This window comes from Cimex lectularius, unplaced genomic scaffold (assembly GCF_000648675.2).
Source record: "Cimex lectularius strain Harlan isolate CLEC.00 unplaced genomic scaffold, Clec_2.1 scaffold264, whole genome shotgun sequence".
NCBI classification, from domain to species: domain Eukaryota; kingdom Metazoa; phylum Arthropoda; class Insecta; order Hemiptera; family Cimicidae; genus Cimex; species Cimex lectularius.
The window spans coordinates 203,694-224,381 of NW_019394222.1; the positions used below are offsets into that span (position 1 = coordinate 203,694).

Here is a 20,688-nt window from a genome sequence, read left to right on the forward strand (position 1 = left end):
TTTTCAGTTTTGGTTGTTCGTCGATATTAGAAGATTGAGATAAAAAGGGATTTTTGTCCGATTTACGTCTTGATATTTTCGTACTATGCGCCTAGTGCCGACATCACTGATTGCCCAGTTAACCGGATTTCGTGGTTGATGTTAATTCATTCAGTTATCATTTTATAATCGGCGTGTTTACTGTGTACGTTAATTCTCGGAGTTGGCTATTTTCATTTAGTCTATTGACGATGATCGCCTTTTAAAAGAAGAAGAATACCGAGTACAAACTCTCGGACGCCAGCGTAGCACATTATGATTTCCCGGAGCAGGAATTTGTTACTGCTCCTCTCTCTGCTGTACGTCGTCTGCGGGGATGAGCATACGCACACGGTAGGTCTTTAGCAGTCGAAGTTAAGAATTTTGGTTGACGAATATTTTTCCAGTACGAACAGAATGACGAGGTGGTGCTGTGGATGAACACGGTCGGCCCTTACCACAATCGACAGGAGACCTATACCTATTTCTCTCTTCCCTTCTGTAAAGGGACAAAGGACGCTATCAGTCACTACCACGAAACCCTAGGAGAGGCTCTGCAAGGCGTAGAGCTTGATTTCAGCGGACTTGACATAGAATTCAAAGGTAACATGACCATAAGTTGCCTGCATAGTCTCCCTGCCAGATTTCAACATTGCACGACAATTCTGCCTTAGTTCGACTGTAAATCTTCACCACTCTCTCTTTTACAATTTATTTACAGATTGTTCACAATTTTATAGAAGCAAAATATAAAGTTTAGACACTACACTTCTCTATTTTACTAGAAATTAATGGACCACCTTTTACAAGTGTTTCTCTGTTTTACCTGTCTGTTCGTAGACCAAAAAATACAATATGGGTGATTTATCCACAATTTTCCTGTGGTACCAGTTACTCTCAATTTTTTCACACCGTTGACAAGTTACAATAAATTGTTTTTATTGTATTTATGAAAATTAAAATTGCTTCTAAGCACAGGGGGAAAATTTATGTACAATATGTTGTTTTGTGGGTAGTATGCTGGGGAGGGTTTGCCCTGGTATAAAATTGTTAATTCTTCTGTTCTGGAAGATTGAACGACCAACTTGCAGCTTTGAAAGAAAATATGGATTGCTTGATAGATGTTCTATGCCGCAGAAAAGTGTTTAGGCTATGGCCACACCGGAGGTGTCTTGTTTGGCATTTATTTACCTGAAGACTCGCTCGTCTTGTGAACATCCACCTAGAAGATTTTTGAGACCGGTGACACAGGGTGCTAATCGGCCGCGTGAGTCAGTTGGTCTCTAGTTGAATCGATTTTTCTTCATATGTTGCCTAGTGTTTTTTAAAAATATTTTTCTTGCTCTGTAATTAGTACTTGTATTTGTAATTTATAAGAGATTGATATATCTGATAAACTTGTCCTCATACTTCCGAAGTTGTTTGTACTACACGATGAATTTATTATTTTCACTTCTCTTACAATTAACATGGTGCACTCAATATGAAAGAGCCTTCCTAAATAATTCATTTTTTAAAGAAACATTTTCTGTCAAAGGCGCTTGTGATACATCCTTGTGAACATCCACCTAGAACATTTTTGAGACTGCTCATGCAGGGTGCTAGTCGGCCACCACTGCAAAAATATTTTTCTTGCTCTGTAATCAGTACTTGTTTTTGTAATTTATATGAGATTGTCATATCTGATAAACTTGTCCTTATACTTCCAAAGTTGTTTGTACAATACGATGAATTTACCATTTTCACTTCTGTTACAATTAATATGGCGCGCTCAGTAAGAAGGGGCCTTCTTAAATAATTCATTTTTCAAAGAAATATTTTCTGTAAAAAGGTTTGTATCGACAAGATTTGATGCTTTTGTGTGGCCAGTAAGCATTTAGGTACTAGGTACCAGGCGAGTAATCAGGTAACTAGGCGCCAAGCGAGACACCTCCGGTATGACCTTATCCTTATACAGGGTGTCCCAGTTCCTTCTGACGAAACACAGGGAATCGATTCTACTCTTCATTTGGAGCATAAAATGCCCAGGAGAAATTTTTTGGAAAGTTCTCTATCTTGAAGATATTCGTCAATTTAGGTTTTTTCAACTTTTCACTACCTTACCACATAAAAACGCTTACAACTTCCAAAATGTTGAGACTACAACGAATCCAATTACACCATTTGAAAGAACGCTAAATTTGCTGTAAGATACTTCTATTTCCAATAATCTGAATGACAAAAACCTTGATATATCAACGTAAAGCATATTAGATGAAGAAGTTTTTGTGAAATTTGACAAGTTGTAGGTATTTTTTTTTTAACCTCAGTAGAACGTGCAATCATGACCAAAATTTTGAATTGTGTAATTTTTGACATGTTCCAACTCATATTGGCTAACATTTTAATAGATAGGCAAATAGAAGTATCTTACAGCAAATTTAGTGTTCTTTCAAATGGTGTAATTGGATTTGTTGTAGTCTCAACATTTTGGAAGTTGTAAGCGTTTTTGTGTGGTAAGGTAGTGAAAAGTTGAAAAAACCTAAATTGACGAATATCTTCAAAATAGAGAACTTTCCGAAAATTTTCTCCTGGGCATTTTTTGCTCCAAACGAAGAATAGAATCGATTCCCTGAGTTTCGTCAGAAGGAACTGGGACACCCCATAGAAGCTTAGATTTGCTGATCAAATTTTGTTTCTTTTGCATTGCTAAAAAATGCATATACAAAGGAAATTATATATTATTAATTATAGAGAACCCTTTCTGAATATTTCTAATGTTATGTTTTCAATTATATATTATGAACAAAATATTTATAGGTGTTTTGTCTGTTAAGTAATTATTTAAAAAATAATTGTATGTGCATCACTGGCTATAATGGTTAATGTGTTATCACAACAACTTATTTCTGAAAGGGTTCTCGGTTTGAATCTTAACAGCCCTGAATTCCAATCTGACAAGTTTTTTCCCCTTCCTCTCTCCCAAAAACACCGGTATCCCAGGGGTTCAACACCTGAAGGGTAGTAAGACAGGAATTACTAATTTTCTTTACATCCCACAAACGTCGATTATGATGTACAGTGGAACTTTTCAACAATCCTAATATGGCAAAACAATGGATTATACTTTTTTACAAGGCTTTGGCTATCAAATGATGGTTAAATTTTTTATCCTCTGTTCTCAGCCTTTTTATCTCTTCTGCTATAAACTGTAATACCATGGCAAATTTTCCAACCGAAATTGGTATGTTAACCCTACATTTCCTCCCATATCAGGTTCCGTCTGTGCCCCAAATAGAGTTAGCATTCACTGGTAGGCTTTCTCAGTTGATATAATTTAATATTTCTTTTAGATGTTACATTTAAGAATTACGGCAGCCACAGACAATCCAATTTACAACTTTTCAAAGGACCTTTCAATTTTAGTTGTTTAGCATTATGGAGGTGGCTTGCACTTGTACTTTTAGTACTATATGTGTCCAACTGGTCTTCTCCAAGGAAGAAAATGTGAAGGTCTGTTTAGTTATCTCTCCAGGGTCGGTACATTTCATTGCTCTCATGATGTTCAGGCATGCCTGGGTACTACAAAGGATCCTTTCTACTTTTGTCTGTAGTTTTTCAATACCCCCAACTTGGACAAGCACAGATATGTTTGCAAAATTGCCACAATGCAAGACTACATATTTCATGACAGGACCACTAAAAATTAATGAATTTGAATTTGAATTTTATTATCTAGCATATATACCATTACTTTATTCAATCCTTTTTAAAAAAGATGGTTCCTACTCACATTAATAATTAATGTGAGTAGGAACCATCTTTTTTAAAAAGGATTGAACTCCACACTCACCCCATCATTTATATTACTTTATTCAGTCTACATATATCTTTTCATGGTCCTAAAATTCAAGTATAGTCCACTTTTACTTCTAAAAATTTAACTTCATACCAGAGAGGGTTCGAATTTCTGCACATAGGTGGATTTAACTGATTGAAAATTGATTATTTTTTGAGGATTGCCAGACCAGGATGATTGGTAACAATGAAATTACAAGTTTATCACTCCGCAGACAACATTAAAAAATATCATTATTTTGAGGAATAGCTTCAAATATTCAATAATTGCAATTTTTAATCATTTAATATAATATTTTTAAAAATACACAGAATTTTATTATACCATTGTGTCTTATTTATTTTTTAATCGTTGTACTTTTTCAAGCATTAAAACAAATATAGCTTATAATTGTAATGTAAAAATGTTATTTTTCAGCTGCAATATCTGAGACAATGTACTGTGAAGTACTTCTTGATGAAGCAAAGCACAAAGCATTTGTTTATGCAGTCAAAAATCATTATTGGTACCAAATGTATATTGATGATTTGCCAATATGGGGTAAGAATCTGGATTTTTATTACTTTATAAAATTAACAGTTTTGAATTTAAATCTTTGTTCATTCTTAAGCCTGGTCCACATCTATACAAATTACATACTATTTCCCAAATGTGTACTATTGGTGACAATAACCTGACATTAAAAAAAAAAGTATGTGCTGTTCCACATGGATTTCTCCTGATACGCTAAATCTCTTTTTCTTTGTCCCAAATTTAGTAACACCTGAAAAGATTCATTAGATAAAATTGCTCATAATAGCTGACATTACGTTACAAGTAGAAATAAATTTCATTTTTCATTCTGTTTATCAGTCAAGGATACAATAAATATTTTAACCATTGCTATTGTTTAATCTTGTAGTGCTAAAGCTTGGGATCTGAAGTCTTTCTCTAAACATAAAAAAGTCTTAGTTCAAATATAAAATAACATGTAGATCAAATTCAAGTTTTTTCACTTTCATTAGTGCCAAATAAGTCACATGGTACAGACTAGGGGTTAAACTAGGAGTTAATTCACACTAATAATAGTAGTACCCCAAAACCATATATTCCAGTGCATGTATGTTGAAGCAGGATAAATTACATGTATGATCATTTACATTGTATTCGTATTTGGTACATATTGGGTTTGGCACAAATTTTTACAGGTGTGAACTGGCTTTAGATATAATTTTTTAAATCACTCAATCCCTGGATATAATTATAGGTTTATTGAATATATGTTTGTTCTATTAAGTCCTGCAATTTAATTTACATATCTGTTTATAGAAACACATTTATGCTGACAGGTGGTGACTAGTGTAACAAAACAGCAAAGTAGCCCTTGTGATATATAATATATTTATATTATATGAGGATTATAACATACAGAAGTCACCACCAGTCAGAGTTATATGTAAATTTTTTTGAACAATGGACATGAAATATGATACTTTAGTGACTCCTTAAGCTGCATACACACTGGGCGAGCAGAGCATTCGTTAACATTCCCAAATGATCTGCTCGTCCAGTGTGGACATATTTACAAGCATTTGTGAATGTTTGTTCATTCTCGCAGTTGTTCCCAATCTGAGTCAGTACATCAAAGAGTGTTCGTCGTTTATTGATCATTCGGTATGGACAAAATTCCGAACATTCATACAAACCTCACTAAAAACATTGCCTTGAGACCTGTTTTTTCTCACGATTGGCACTTAAAAAAGACAGCCAATTTAAAAATTGTGATATTTTTATCAATAAATTTTTTTTTATTTATTAACCATAAACTTATTTATTTATTGATAATGTGGCAGCTGAGTGGTTAGCGAGAAGCCTCACGGTCGATTTGCACCATAGCTCCAGTCCTTTTTTTCACCTCCCACCCCCCAAAAAAAAAGTATAAATTATAAAAGTATAAGCATCATTTCTTCTGGCTAATATGGAAAATATATGGCGATTTAACAAAATATATACATGTATGTTTTTTTATGGAATTGATGATAGTTGTCCAAACTTTTCTTAAAATTCCACACTATGAAGTTGCTCAAATATTACCGTAAATACTTCTTTTTATTTCTTATTTTTTTACATTTATTCTATTATTATTATTATTTATTTCTTACTTTAGATGCTTTCCCATAAAATTATTACAGAAAGTTTTATAGAAATCCTATAGAAAAATTTTCTCAAAATTCCACACTATGAAGTTGCTCAAATATTTCTGTAAATACTTTTTTTATTTCTTTTTTTAAATTTATTCTATTATTATTATTATTTATTTATTTCTTACTTTAGATGCTTTCCCATAAAATTATTACAGAAATTCTTGGATCCTAGAAATACTTAAGTTTTATAGAATTCTAAGATTTTCCTTTTGGCTTTGATTTGATCTTAGTGTCTGCTTATTTCTTAAGCCAAAAGGTAGTAAAATATTGAAATAGAGTGGGACAGCAAAAAATTGTTCAGCTTATTGAGCTGTATGGTTCCACTCAAACCAAGGACTCTTTTTTTTTACCTTCTCTTAAGAAAGAATTCAGAAGAAAGAACAATTTTTGATAAAACAGGAGCCAAGCTCACAGTGGGAACAAGTAACCTTGACTAACAACTGTAACAAATGCTTGCCAGTGTGTGTGGCGAGGTTTGCGAACGTCCATGTAAGCTCGTTCGTCATGCTCGCCCAATGTGGATCCACCTTTGGGATCTTTGTACATACTATACACGAACACGGATGTATTTTTATTTATATTTAGGTATTGTTGGAGACATAGAGGAAGATAAAGTAAATTCGTACTCCTATTACATTTGGACTCATAAAAAGTTCGACATTGGCTACAATGGAAAACACATAGTTGATGTAAATCTAACTTCAGATAACAAAGTTAAGCTGGTTGTGGGAGCAAGGCTGAAGTTCACTTATGAGGTCAACTGGATCAGTTCTAACGTTAAATTTGAGGACAGATTTGACAAGTATCTCGATCCGAACTTTTTTCAACACAGGGTAAAATTCATATAATTTTTTTTGATGAAACTGATTATACATAAATTCTGTTACAGATTCACTGGTTTAGCATTTTCAACAGTTTTATGATGGTAATATTCCTCGTTGGCTTAGTGTCAATGATCTTAATGAGGACACTTCGGAAAGATTACGCGAGGTATAGCAAAGATGATGATCTCGATGATATGGTGAGATTTCACACTAATACTAATCGAATCAATTAGAGAAATTAGAGAATCACAATGAACCAACTAAGTTTAAAACAAATTTTATTTATTTAAAATAGGCGTTTAACCTGTGTAATGATTAAGTAAGTCTAATGATTTAAATGAACAATCAAGTTGGACAAAATTGGCTCATTGAAAGAGAATGCAGAAAGTACAGAAAAGAATAATAAAAAGTGTTATACAAAAATATCAATCAAGGTCAGAATTTTGATTAAAGAAATTAATAATTTGCTAAAAGATTAGCAAAAAATTCTAGAATTGATAGACCAGTATAAAAAATTAATAAAACAGTTGGGTACACATGTCTCCTGCACCTGACAGGTCATAAAGATAATAATAAAAAACCTTGAGAAACCAATAAAACTTACCAAAACCTACCAAACCCACATTGCTCTTTATTGCAACAACAAAACTTATCTTCCTTGTCAAAAGTACTCAAAATTCTAAACTCTTTCATAGAAGAAAAACATGTAATAACAGATCATCAATTGGCATTCAATGTTAGACAAAGTACATGGTAAATCAGCCATATGGAAAAAGCAATGAGGAAAAACAAACTATTAAACTATGTTGTTTGATAAAACTTAAATGTACAATATGTTGAACTCATTTCTTTCTATCTTTCTAAAACATTATGTCCGTTCAGGCAATTTAACCAATATTTCAAGCTGTTAGAAATAAGAGCAAGTAGATTTTATCCCAAAGGACTGCTTGTGTAATGGTTGTGTACATATTCTTCTGTAGACAGATAATTGATACAATCTTAACAGTTTGACTCATTGTAAGAGAAAAGTGTAATAAATGTGACAACAAGGCAGTCACAAATGGCAAATCATAAAATTTATAAATAAACACACAGATATATAAATAAACATTAAAAAATGGTGCATGTTAATTTCATCAGCAAAAGTACCAAATATTCCAGTTTGAAAAAATGGCAAAATGTTCAATAAATAATCTGTAAAGTATCTTCGATATGGTGCTAGATAATTCATTGAAATTAAATGAAAATGTAACAATATAGAGTAAAACGTAATTCTAACACTCTTCTAGGGACTGAATAAAGAGTTAAAGAGTGCAATTTAAAGGGAAAAATAAAACGGCTAGAAATGGAAAATGTGTGAGCTTATATGTCTCCAAATTAAAATACATGTGTATATAAAATTACTGAAACACATTAAAAACAAAAAATTATTCTATTCTTTTTCATTTAAAACAAACTAAATTTGTTTTTGATTGTTCAAAATATGTTTTCTAATTGATTGACATTTTGGAAAGTCTTGTCTTCTACTTCGGCATCGCATACAAAAAAATAAGTGAAAATCGTCTTTAATGCATCCAAAACATTGATTATTTTCGGCTGTGTTATATGTATTATGGATGATTCTGTTTCATATTTCTTCTTCTTTTTTTTTTTTTTTTTTTTTGGTGCTCTTTTGTTCATTAAACAGGAGTTCAAGGCTTAAAACTTGGATTATGCATAATTTATTGAATTCATAGAAACATTTTGCGGGGAGAGAGAAAATGCATTGAAATATATCACTGAAGATCATGGCACATGTTCCTTTCTTGGTTTTAATTTAAATTAATTTTCATATTTTATGCAAAAAAGGAAAATGTCATCAGAAAAATGCGTTTAATCTTTTCATTGGATAAGTGGGAAATCTGAGTGTTATAATGAATAAACTTTCAATGGAATCCTTATATGTATTTAATAGTCAAAATTGACCTGATTAATTATTTTAATTAATTACTTTTATCTCACCAAGACTTTAGGATTAAAAGTAAAATTAATTTCAATGGAATTTCCTTGCTAGGAATGGTTCCCAAGAAAAAGAGTGTTATTTCCGGGAAATCGTTATAAACGGGAGTTTTATGTTGAAGTCATACTGCCTGCTATTTGAGGGAGTTAGATTTCGTAAGAAACCAGACAAAAATAAAATTTTCCCATAAATGCCCCAATAAAAAAAAAGATAAGAGGGACAGAAATTCACCTCAACCTGTATGAACTGTGCTTGTATGTGGGACAGTGTAGTTATGATTTATTAATAAGATTATATGTATATAAATATAATAAACATTATTATTTGTTTGTTTATTTAATAGGAGAAAGACTTAGGTGACGAATATGGTTGGAAGCAGGTGCATGGAGATGTATTCAGGCCTGCCACCAATTCTATGATGTTTTCTGCCATGATTGGTGCTGGATATCAAATTACAGTTGTCACATTTGCTGTCATAATGTTTGCCATAGTAGGAGAACTGTATACAGAGTAATAATTTCAACTTGGAATTTATAAATTAACTATGAACTTGATTCAAATATTTCTATTCCAGGAGAGGTTCATTGTTGAGCACAGCGATATTTGTATATGCAGCAACTTCACCTGTTAATGGCTATACAGGTGGTGGGCTTTATGCACGCCTTGGGGGTAAACGATGGATAAAGCAGATGCTTCTCTCAGCCTTCCTCCTCCCTGCACTTGTTTGTGGAACTGCATTTTTCATTAACTTTATCGCAATTTACTATCATGCATCTCGAGCCATTCCTTTTGGAACTATGGTTATTTAAATATTATTATGAAAATTCTATTATTTTTTTAAATGTCTAATTTTTTCAATTTTATCAAGGTGGCCGTGACATGTATTTGTCTATTTGTAATTCTCCCTTTGACAATGGTCGGGACAGTCTTGGGCAGGAATTTGGCTGGCCAGAGCGATTCACCCTGCCGTGTTAATGCAGTTCCAAGGCCAATCCCAGAAAAGAAGTGGTTTATGGAACCAACTATCATTGTACTGCTTGGAGGGATTCTTCCATTTGGATCTATTTTTATTGAAATGTATGAAATAATTTTACAAACAATTAAATCTTATTACAAAAATACGTTTTTTTCTAATTTTAGGTATTTCATATTCACATCGTTCTGGGCATACAAAATATATTATGTTTATGGATTTATGCTGCTTGTCTTCCTTATCCTTGTTGTTGTCACAGTCTGTGTAACAATAGTTTGTACATATTTCCTTCTAAATGCAGAGGATTACAGGTGGTAAGTACTACTTTTGTACTCTTAACAACATATGTATGTTGTAAAATTCTATTAATTATCAATAGTCCATTATTTTTATTTGAAATCTTACTAAATATATCTGGTTTTATTCCCCCATTGTACCTTTTATTAGTAAATTAATCATTTATCATGCAAATTTATCAAACGAAGAAAATCTAGGTAATTAAATGTATTTATTTATGTTCACAGGCAGTGGACAAGCTTCTTAGCCGCAGGGTCAACAGCTTGTTATGTATACATGTACTCATTCTACTACTTTTTCTTTAAAACAAAGTAAGAGATACCACATTTGAAATTACATAATGATTTTATATATTTTTAACTTTTACAGGAAATATTTATTGCTTCCAAACTATTGGAGTTAGGAAGCCTTGTATTCAAGCGGGAGTCAATTTTTCTCCTACAAAATTAAAATTTCCACTCACATTTTGCATTTCAGAACTTTCTGAACAATCTTATATTCCTCCATTGTCCATTAATGAGTACTCATCCAAAATCAAAATTTCCACTTACATTTTGAGTTTCAGACCTTTCTGAACAAATTTTTTTCCTTGCTTGTCAGTTTATCTGTGGTCAATTCCTTGTAACCGGCAAAATTTTAAAACCCTGAGACGTTTATTAATTTTCAGATTGTGCGGATTGGTTTCTAGATAGGCCTCTATGAATTTCATCCCAGATCAGATTAACATATGCTCATGCACATGCACAAACATAAAATCCCGTACACAGCTACATCTCCAAAACATTGGTCAGATTCTTATGAAATTTTCTGGGATTATGCAGGTTGCTTTCTGGATGATACCCTATGAATTTCATCCTAATCAGGAATGTGCATGGGCAAACGTAAAATTCTGTACACGGATGTACCTCTGAAACCATTTTATGGATTTTGATGAAATTTGCAGGGATTATGCAAGTTAGTTTTCAGATAGTCACTTATGATTTTCATCATAATTGTATCAATGGTATCGCCTATGCATGTGTCGTTGCAATCGTACAATCGCGTTTAAAACTATATCTCTGAAACTATTTATCAGATTCTTATGCAATTTTTAGGGCGCCCACCCACTTAGCAGACATTTTTATTATGTCAATAATATACATATGAAAGACATTATATTTATACTTTTTTAATATTAATATAATTATTACATTTTTACATTATTTATTTATCAAATATCTGAGAAGTGCCTTGTGATTGTCCTTTTTCTGGAGGCTACATTTTTGGATCTGTTACTTCTATGGTTATATTTATTCTAATTTAGTTTACAAGTGTTCATAGAATATGCTGCAGAAACAAAATAAAACATGATAGTCTGGTGCACATTTACGCCAACATTAGGGTGATTGGGGATAAGCCTCTCCTTTCACACAAATAAAAATTCATTTCAATAAATAAAACATACATAAAGGTACAAAGTTGTATGTACAATTAAAAATATTTATGGCCATTAGATATTAAATAAGCAATTTGTGCCCCAAGGGTATGCATAGCTCATTCGGGATGTATTTCTTTCTTTGCATACATATCCCTTTGCAATCTGTTATTATGTGCTTTACCAAGATAATTTCCCTACTCAATGCGCATCTACATAGTCTCACCCCCGTTAAAGGTGCCCATGTGTGATCTTGGTATGACCTATGCATAAATAAAATTTCATTCATGCACAAATTCACTCGCTTAATGAAAATAAACCTACACCAGATCGGTAAAATAGAAGTAAAAGACAAAGAATAATTATCAAGCAATATGTACTATTTTGTGATTTCCTCTTGATGTCTTTGAGGTGATGAACCAGTAGTTTGGTCATTTCTGATCATTTTGAGGTAATCATTTACAAATCAGAAACATCCAAACTACAAATATGTGTTATATTTTCTGTGGCAATAGTTCAATATTTATTAATATTTTAAATTTTAATTTTAGGATGTATGGCCTGTTTCAAACTACGTTTTACTTTGGATATATGGCACTGTTTTCAATTGCCTTAGGACTAATGTGTGGAACAGTTGGCTACATGGGAACTGCAGTGTTTGTTCGCAAAATCTACTCAACTGTTAAAATTGACTGAATTGGTTGCTGTTTACATTTCCAAAAACATGTAATTTAATCTATAATGGCACTGATTTTTAATAAATAAATAAAATTATGTAATTAAAAATTGAGCATTTTTCGTGGATCATTGTGGTTGTTAATTCAGTTGTAAAGCACTTTTTTTAATGCTCAATACTGTTAAGATTTTGTTAAAAGCTTTTTGGTCATACTTTACACTAAATGATCATCACTGATTTTGAATTTAATGGGATAGTGCAATAAGTTACCAGTTAAACACTGTACACTTTTGTTGATTCAAATACTGCTGGAATTTTTTAGTTTTGGAAAGTTATAGAAAGGCGGACTAAAAATAAATAAAAATAACATAAACAAGTAAATTACCATAGCAAAAATAAATCAATAATTTTTCAAACCAAAATTATTTATTATTTTCAACAAATGTAATATGGATTAAAATTTGGCTTTTTTTCTCAATGTCATCATATTTTCTACAGTCATGGTTATTGTTGTGGTACAGCAATGGTTATTGCAATTATGGTGCAAAGGAGTGTTGAACTGAAATTGTGAATACCAATGTATTTTATTAAATTATTAATGTGCCAAAAAGAGTTGATATGTGTGAACATGTATGCTTGCCTGTATTATCCAAGTATTATTTTTCTTTATTTAAAAACTCCTAAGTAATATTGCTATTAAATATTTTCCATTCTTATTTTTGATGTCAGTACTTAACAAATTAAGTCCTTTATATTGCACTACTCCCTTTTTTTAGACCATCTTTGTATTTGTCTTAAGTTTTATCATTAGAATGGAAAAAATGCATACCTCATACCTTATTTGGTAATTAGATGAAAAATCAAAATTTAAAATAACATTAAAATAAAATATCCTGTCCATTAAATAAATATAAGTAGGTTTAAAACATTTTGGGAGCATTGATTGTTATCAGATAAGTCATAGGACTCGTCTCAAAAACTCAAATTGTGCACATGAACCCCTTTAATCAGCATGTATATATATGATGATGTATCTTGGCATCACAAAAATAAAAATTAATGGGTCAGAAGCTAATGTGATGTAACCTGCAGGGGAAGTAATGAACCTTTATTAAAGTTATTGCTTGACTAATAGTTCAGTGAGAAAGACTTGAAATTTTATTTTATTTGACTTACATCAGCTCTTCACAAAAAAATTATATGATAATCTAATATAAGAATTTATTTGAGTGTGCACGTGTATGTGTGTTTGTTTTCTATTTATAAACTTGCACATACACACATTAATATATATATTGTTGTGTATAAATATATACATACATATATATGTGTATGTATTTATATGTAGTATATGTATATATTATGATGTATGTAGTATGATGTACATACATAAATACATTGGCTCTTTTGTTAAAAATGTAATAATTTTTGAGTGTGTATATTTTTGTACTTATTTTTAGTTCATAAACTTTTTAAATCTTGTATTACGACCTTCTGTTTGGTTTATGTTCTGTGGTTAAAATAAGTTGATATACACCAGTTCTGTTAAAACGAATATAATAAAACATTAAAAAATAACACCTCTTAAATAATTTATTAAATTCTATTATCGAGGTTTTCTTGGAAAATAATCCCTAGAATTTGATAATCTCCTGACCACATCTAATTTCTTTTTAATTAAATTATTTTTAATAAACTTGGCTGCAGTCGATATTCATTCTTTCTTGCCTAGTACAAATGTTGACTTGGCTGTTGTTATTTTAAAATATTGTATTAAATTGATTTAGCATGGGGTATCGATGCAGGCCCGCAGTCAATGGGTTAAAGTGTTACTATAATTAATTAATTTGCAGCACATTTTGTTATTCATACAGCTTTATAAAACAAGGGTGGGAAAGTATAATGTTTATGTATTGTTATTTATAATATATAAAGATTGTTTAAATTATGAAAAATAAAAACATACTAAACAGATTTTATTCTAGAAAAACATCTACAGTGCTCGCTCAGTAATCTGAACTAATTGCTGCAGGTCGGATTCTAAAAAATGTACATATGTGCAAAAAAAAACTCAACAGTTAATTATTTGCATACATAAAGCATTAGACCTATTGTAATACATTATATAGTGTCAATTTAAAAAAAAAATTCCATTTATTTACAATATTCTTCATTGATTCATCCTCTTTTTCGTTAATTTTTAAGCAGTTGGTTATATTATAATTTTAGAATACTTTTAAAAATTTAGACTGATCTAGCATTTCATTTTAGTAGTGAAAGAAGGTGAGGGATTCACTGAACAAAAGAAATTCTCAAAATTCATATACATTAGCTGGTCTTGGTCTTTCCTCACTCACTCATTCTTTTTTTTCTCTCTCTTTCATGCACTATCTCACTCATTTTGTCCCCCTTCCCCTTACAAATGTTTCATTTTTCTTTAAAATTTTCTCTTTTTGAATTTTTGTCCAGTTTGGATTACCGAAGTTCGGATTAGGGAGAGAGCACTGTAATTAAAACAAAGCGTTTCTGTGTCTGCGTTCCCCAGGACACCAGGCAGCTTAATATTTCTAAGGTCTTAAGTCTTGTAATGTACTATATGCCTTTAATCAGTTTCTTGGGATAAAAATTAAATCTGTAAAACCACTTTTTCATCATCTTGAATAAATAAAAAAATGTCGCATTTAATTAGTGACTTGGAAAAAACTAAAAGTTACTTTTTGACAAATATGCTGCTGCTTATCATTTTATACAATAATATTGCCTCCTTCCAATTATTCCAATTTACCTTCCAATTAAATATAATAAATTGTATGTTTTAAATTACTTAATATTTTTAGAATTATCATTAAAAAAATTAATTTCTGCTCTTAACCAGGAATTCTCCCGTGTAAGTACAATTGGAATGTATAATATTTGTACTTATAAGTTATAAGCTTTACTTAATGCACAGAAGAATGTTTTTATTAAATTAAGCATTAGAAAAAATATAGTTGTTATGACAATTGTAAAGTAAATAAAACTTTATATGAGAGGATTTTTTTAGAAACCATTATGTGAAATGTTAGATTATTTTGTTATAGAAGTTTTTCTGGTAGTTGACTAATGTTATTAAATGTTTTAATTAATAATTGATCTACTTAATAATAGTGATATAGTGATTGAAAATAACGAAAAGCTGAACGAGAAAAATCCAATAACAAATGACTAATTATTTGATGAGAATTGTTCATTGTAGGCACTTTAAACAATCCATGAAATTGTGGTGATCGTCAACTCGCTGACCCTGTGAAGAAACCTCTCAACTCAATAAACTGTTAGGCTTGTAATGATTATTATTACAGTCATATTACAATAGTGTTATTTATATTGTTGATTTGAAATTGTTAGATAATGATTTGTCCAAACAGTCCTCTATGTTTTATACATACATGTTTTTATGGTATAATGCCACATTTCAGGAATTTCTCAAATACATGTATGTAATTTTTGTTAGTACAATTTTAAAGCGGAAAAAATGCGATAATAAATAACGATTGATTCTTCTGACCAAGCTTGGGTGGTCTTCAAGCTCAGGGTTGATTTCTTTTCTGTTAATTATGCAAGATTAGTTTCCAAATTTAACGTTTTGGTTTTTGTACTGATACTATCGTATTCATAAGACAAAAGTTTATTTTTTGAAAATGTTATTGCGTTAACTTAATAATTTGTTTTATGGCAGTAAAAAAATAACATTACAATGCATATGAACATTTGAAACCTAATGTTCATATAACTTTTACAAAATATGTTTAGACTTAACTTATAGCTTATAAGCGTTAGATAAAATGTATGAACAACAAACCATAATCGTGAATTGAAATTTTTGTTTATGAAAAATAATAATTATGTATACATACAATTAATTAACTTCCACATACATAGGTAAATAAAATATGACAGGAATGCAAAAAACGAAAAAAAGGTACATTTTTAGAAAACGCCTAGAAAGGCTAAAATGAGTTGAGTACAATTCGGTAATTCGAGTCGTATAAATGTTTGCCGTCCAACATGTGGGTGAATTTTTTGACATTTGTCAACATTTCGGCAAATGAATAATGTTTTCTTTGCTTTACAATTCTTCTTTTTGAATTTTACTGTCTGATTGTGTTATAGTTACTTCATCTGCCAGTTCTACTTTCGTTTGTTGAATTTTGTCCCTCCTCTCACCGTCTCTGTTGTATCTCTTCAACTCAACGTCCGCACGCTGGGCTATAAACTTGATCATCTCTTTGAGGCTTCTCCTTCCTTCGTATTTTTCTGGTTTTGATTTAGAATTTTTTCCTGCCCAATAGATTGTCGGGAATCCGTTAATTTCATAAGGTGGAAAAATGTCATTGCTTGTGGCGTCCATTTGGACAATTTCTACCTCGTCTTCTTTCATCCTTTCACCCAACTTCTTCCAAATAGGGGCCAGTTTTTTGCAATGAGTGCACCACGGAGCGTAAAATTCGATGAAGGTGTCTTTGCCATTGTTTGTCACTATTTCGTCGAAGTTATCACCTACGGCTGTCTTTACGGGCCCTTCGTCCTGTTGAGGTATGGGGTCAGATCTGATGTATGGCTTTATTTCCTTTTTTAAAACAGATTGGAGGAAGTTATCTAGATTTTCTTGCGACAGTTCATCGGTTAAGGAGTACTTCATTCCGTTAGCCGTTTTCACAGTTACCACGGGTTTGGTATTTGTCGAAGTATCATACTCTATGCCAAAATCTTTCAATTCGTAATCAAAATCTTCAAACGACGTTACAAAAAATTTGAAATCTTGTTTGTATTTACTCGCAGTGTGAAGAACTCTATTCCTCCAATATTTTATATTTGGATCGTTCATTTTGTCCAAAGAAATATCACAGTAAATAACAACTATTGGCGGCCTTAAGTAATTCATGTTTATCCTCGTTCTCAAATCTACCAAGCTGTAAAGATTATTAGCAAGCCATTTTTGTACTTCTTTCGTGTCCTCTTTACCTTCGTATTTCAAATAATCCGGTTCGAGATCGTTTTTCTGTTCCGTTGGCCTCAGAATCGCGATTGTGTTCGTTGCAACGAACTCATTGGCCAAAGCTTTGTTATTTGTGATACCGAATCTAATTTTATCGTGAGAGTCATTGGAAATTTTTACAAAAATATCTTTTAACGTTGAATCCGTAGGGAAGAATCCTACAACAACGCTCTCAAAATAGTTTCTGAACTTATTGACATCTCCGGAAGAGTGTAGATTTTTTGGAGAAGTTCTTGTCAGAGAAGCCATTTTCCTGAAGATGCCTCCTTCGTCTCTCGGCCCGTTGTACTCGTCGTAATAGTCACCGTCTTTGAATATCTTTAAAACGGGAAAACTTCTCACTCCATACCTGGCGCAGGAAATTTTTCCCCTATCCGTGCAATCGACCCTGGCAAAGACCACCGGTGGATCTTCCATGGCCAATTTTTTGGCGGCACTCTCAAAGTGCGGCTTGAGCTGTTTGCAATGGCCACACCAAGGGGCATAAAACATGACTATAGCTAGAAGATACTTTCTTATTTTAAGGTCGAAATAGTCGTCCGTAATTTCGACTATATCGTCTTTCGATGCGGCACCTTTAACAGGGTCCGACAAGTAGCTGAGCGCCAATATTAAAAAAACAGAAAGCGGACTCATTTTAGAAATATGCAGATATTTGTAGATAAATTTAACTTACGCCCTAGATGTCTGATGACAAATCCAGGGAATCGCACATCCGAATCACTCCTCACACTTAACATGCAAAAAACAGCTGTGTCGAGCGTTAAACAAAAGAAATAAAATATCAAAAGCAAAATAGCTCAGGTCGGCAGTGATTGTAGTAAAATGCACTGGAGACCGTTAAAAACCAAAATTTATGTCATAAGTAGAAAACAGATTATTTTCAATGAAAAAAAGATTCATTAATTCATCTAATCTTTTAGCCTGCTACTTTTGTATAAAACGAACAGATTTGGTTTTCAATTTTTCCCCTTAGGATATAACAAATTTCAAATAAATATAAATTTTTAATTTTTTAAATTTCACAAATTTTCTCTAGCTATATAGGTTGTAAAATTTCTATTACAAAATAGTACACATGATATGGAAATATTTTGGCACGAACGACTTATGCTTACGAGGGCCATCTGCTTTTATTTGGCACGTTCGTTTCAGATTTATTTTTCTTTATGTACTATTCTTTCTTCTGTCTTGCCGGCAGTCTCGCCGGCTCATGCAAGGGCGCAAACATCTAAAGTAGAAAATTAAAAAAAAATTCCTAATACACTTCTCAATTGCATATAGAAAAGTAAATATATTTATTTAATTTGTCGTTGAAAAGGTTCACAAGAAGGTGAATCGTATGCATGAACATTTATGCGTGTTCCTGTCCACTGTAATTGATGAAAGGATGTCAGTTCATTTATTCAAGTCAGGGCTGTCCCGGGTGAATGACCCGACAGCTGCCACACTTTCACAAACAAACAGCTGACGAGGAGAGATGTATATGAAGACATGGTGGAGTTCCCATAAAACGATCGTATTTGGGCGAAAAATGTCAATCGGTTAGATAAGGCACACTGTGTTCCACCTATCCTCACTGTGTTATGAAAAATATATGTAAAATATATGAAAAATCATCAAATACGTATTACGATTTTATCGCTCGGGATCCTTTGTGAGGATAGAAAAATGATGTTTAAGTGCAGTGCTCTCTCAGTAATCCGAGCTAATGTCTGCAGAAGTGTATCCAGATTATTGAAAACTTCAGATGACAGAGTTGTAAACAAAATAGCTAAAAATATACAAAAAAAATAATTTCTACACACTTCATAATTATTCCATACACAAAACCTATCAAAAATTAATAAAAAATTTATATTTAACTTTTTCACTCATTTTTAAGCAGTAGGACTATTATACTTAAAATAAGAAAAAATGTAGACTGATGTAACATTTCATTGTATAGTATTGAAGGGAGGTGAGGGATTCATTGTACGAAAGAAATTCTCTAAAATTCGGATAGTCTGGTCTCGGTCTTTCCTATGACCACTCACTCTCTCATTCACTAACTCACTCATTCTCTCACTCCTCCTTCATTCACACACTTACTCAATTTCTCTCACTCACTCACTAATTCACTTACTCATTTTCTCACACTCACCCACTAACTCAATCTCTTTTCATTCACACTCTCTCTCACACACACACTCGCTCATTCTCTCACACCTCCTTCATTCCTCACTTACTCAATTTTTCTTACTCATTCACTTTCTCTCTCGCTCACTCACTAATTCACTCACTCTTCCTTCATTCACTCACTTTTTCTTTTACTCACTCACTAATTCACTCACTCTTCCTTCATTTACTCACTTACTCAATTTCTCTCACTCACTCACTAAATCATTTACTCATTTTCTCACACTCACCCACTAACTCAATCTCTTTTCATTCACTCTCTCTCTCTCTCTCTCTCTCTCTCTCACACACACACACACACACACACACACACACACACTCATTCTCTCACACTTCCTTCATTCCTCACTTACTCAATTTTTCTCACTCACTTTCTCTCTCACTCACTCACTAATTCACTTACTCATTTTCTCACACTCACCCACTAACACCCACTAACTCAATCTCTTTTCATTCACATTCACATTCACACACACACACACACACACACACACACACACACACACACACACACACACACACACACACACACACACACACACACACACTCACACTCACACTCACTCACTCACTCATTCTCTTCCACATCCTTCATTCCTCACTTACTCAATTTTTCTCACTCACTCACTCATTCTCTTCCACATCCTTCATTCCTCTCTTACTCAATTTTTCTCACTCACTTTCTCTCTCTCTCACCCATAATTTACTTACTTATTCTCTCATACTCACACTCTCTTTTCATTCACTTACTCTCTCCCTCTCTCTCTCTCTCTCTCTCTCTCTCAATCACTCCTCCCTCATTCCCTCACTTACTTAATTTCTCTCACTCACTCACTCACTCCTCCCTCATTTACTCACTTACTCAATTTCTCTCACTCACTCACTCTCTCTCTCACTCTCTCTCTCTCTCCCCTCCCTCCCTCGCACGCTCTCGGTTTCGCTTTCATTCTCACTCACCTCAATTAACGTTTAGTAAGTACTTTTTGAATTTTTTTCACCTCGAATTACTAGGATTTCCAGAGTACCGAAGCTCGGATGAAAGAGAGAGAGAGAGAGAGAGAGAGAGAGAGAGAGAGAGAGAGAGCCCTAATATGGTTTGTTCAATTATGAATGTTTGTTCCTTCAGTTTGTTCTGTTGGTTTACAAGAGGTTTTTTTTTTCAAAGTAAATGTTTATCAAGAAAATTACCCCAAAAAGTCTAACAATAATTTATTATCAATATTTTATTTTCAAAATTGCGCTTTTTTAAA

At 32.4% G+C, this 20,688-nt stretch overlaps 1 protein-coding gene and 1 pseudogene across 1 annotated transcript; one reads left to right on the forward strand and one right to left on the reverse strand.

The window, feature by feature from the left end:
- Nucleotides 1-96: 96 nt before the first annotated feature.
- Nucleotides 97-13,319, forward strand: LOC106674203 (transmembrane 9 superfamily member 3). Its single transcript, XM_014406805.2, has 11 exons — nt 97-372; nt 426-621; nt 4,274-4,396; nt 6,625-6,872; nt 6,929-7,060; nt 9,206-9,372; nt 9,437-9,662; nt 9,731-9,939; nt 10,003-10,149; nt 10,360-10,443; nt 12,098-13,319. Exons 1-11 carry the CDS (start codon nt 295-297, stop codon nt 12,240-12,242), a joined length of 1,755 nt encoding a protein of 584 aa, XP_014262291.1. The 5' UTR covers nt 97-294; the 3' UTR covers nt 12,243-13,319.
- A 2,210-nt stretch (nt 13,320-15,529) lies between these two features.
- On the reverse strand, nt 15,530-18,303 carry LOC106674288 (annotated as a pseudogene).
- Between the last annotated feature and the right edge of the window lie 2,385 nt (nt 18,304-20,688).

Coding starts and splice junctions, on each gene's coding strand:
- LOC106674203 (XM_014406805.2), top strand. CDS start 295: ATGATTTCCCGGAGCAGGAATTTGTTACTGCTCCTCTCTCTGCTGTAC. Junction 622..4,273: donor ACTTGACATAGAATTCAAAG/GTAACATGACCA, acceptor GTTATTTTTCAG/CTGCAATATCTGAGACAATG. Junction 6,873..6,928: donor CGAACTTTTTTCAACACAGG/GTAAAATTCATA, acceptor ATTCTGTTACAG/ATTCACTGGTTTAGCATTTT.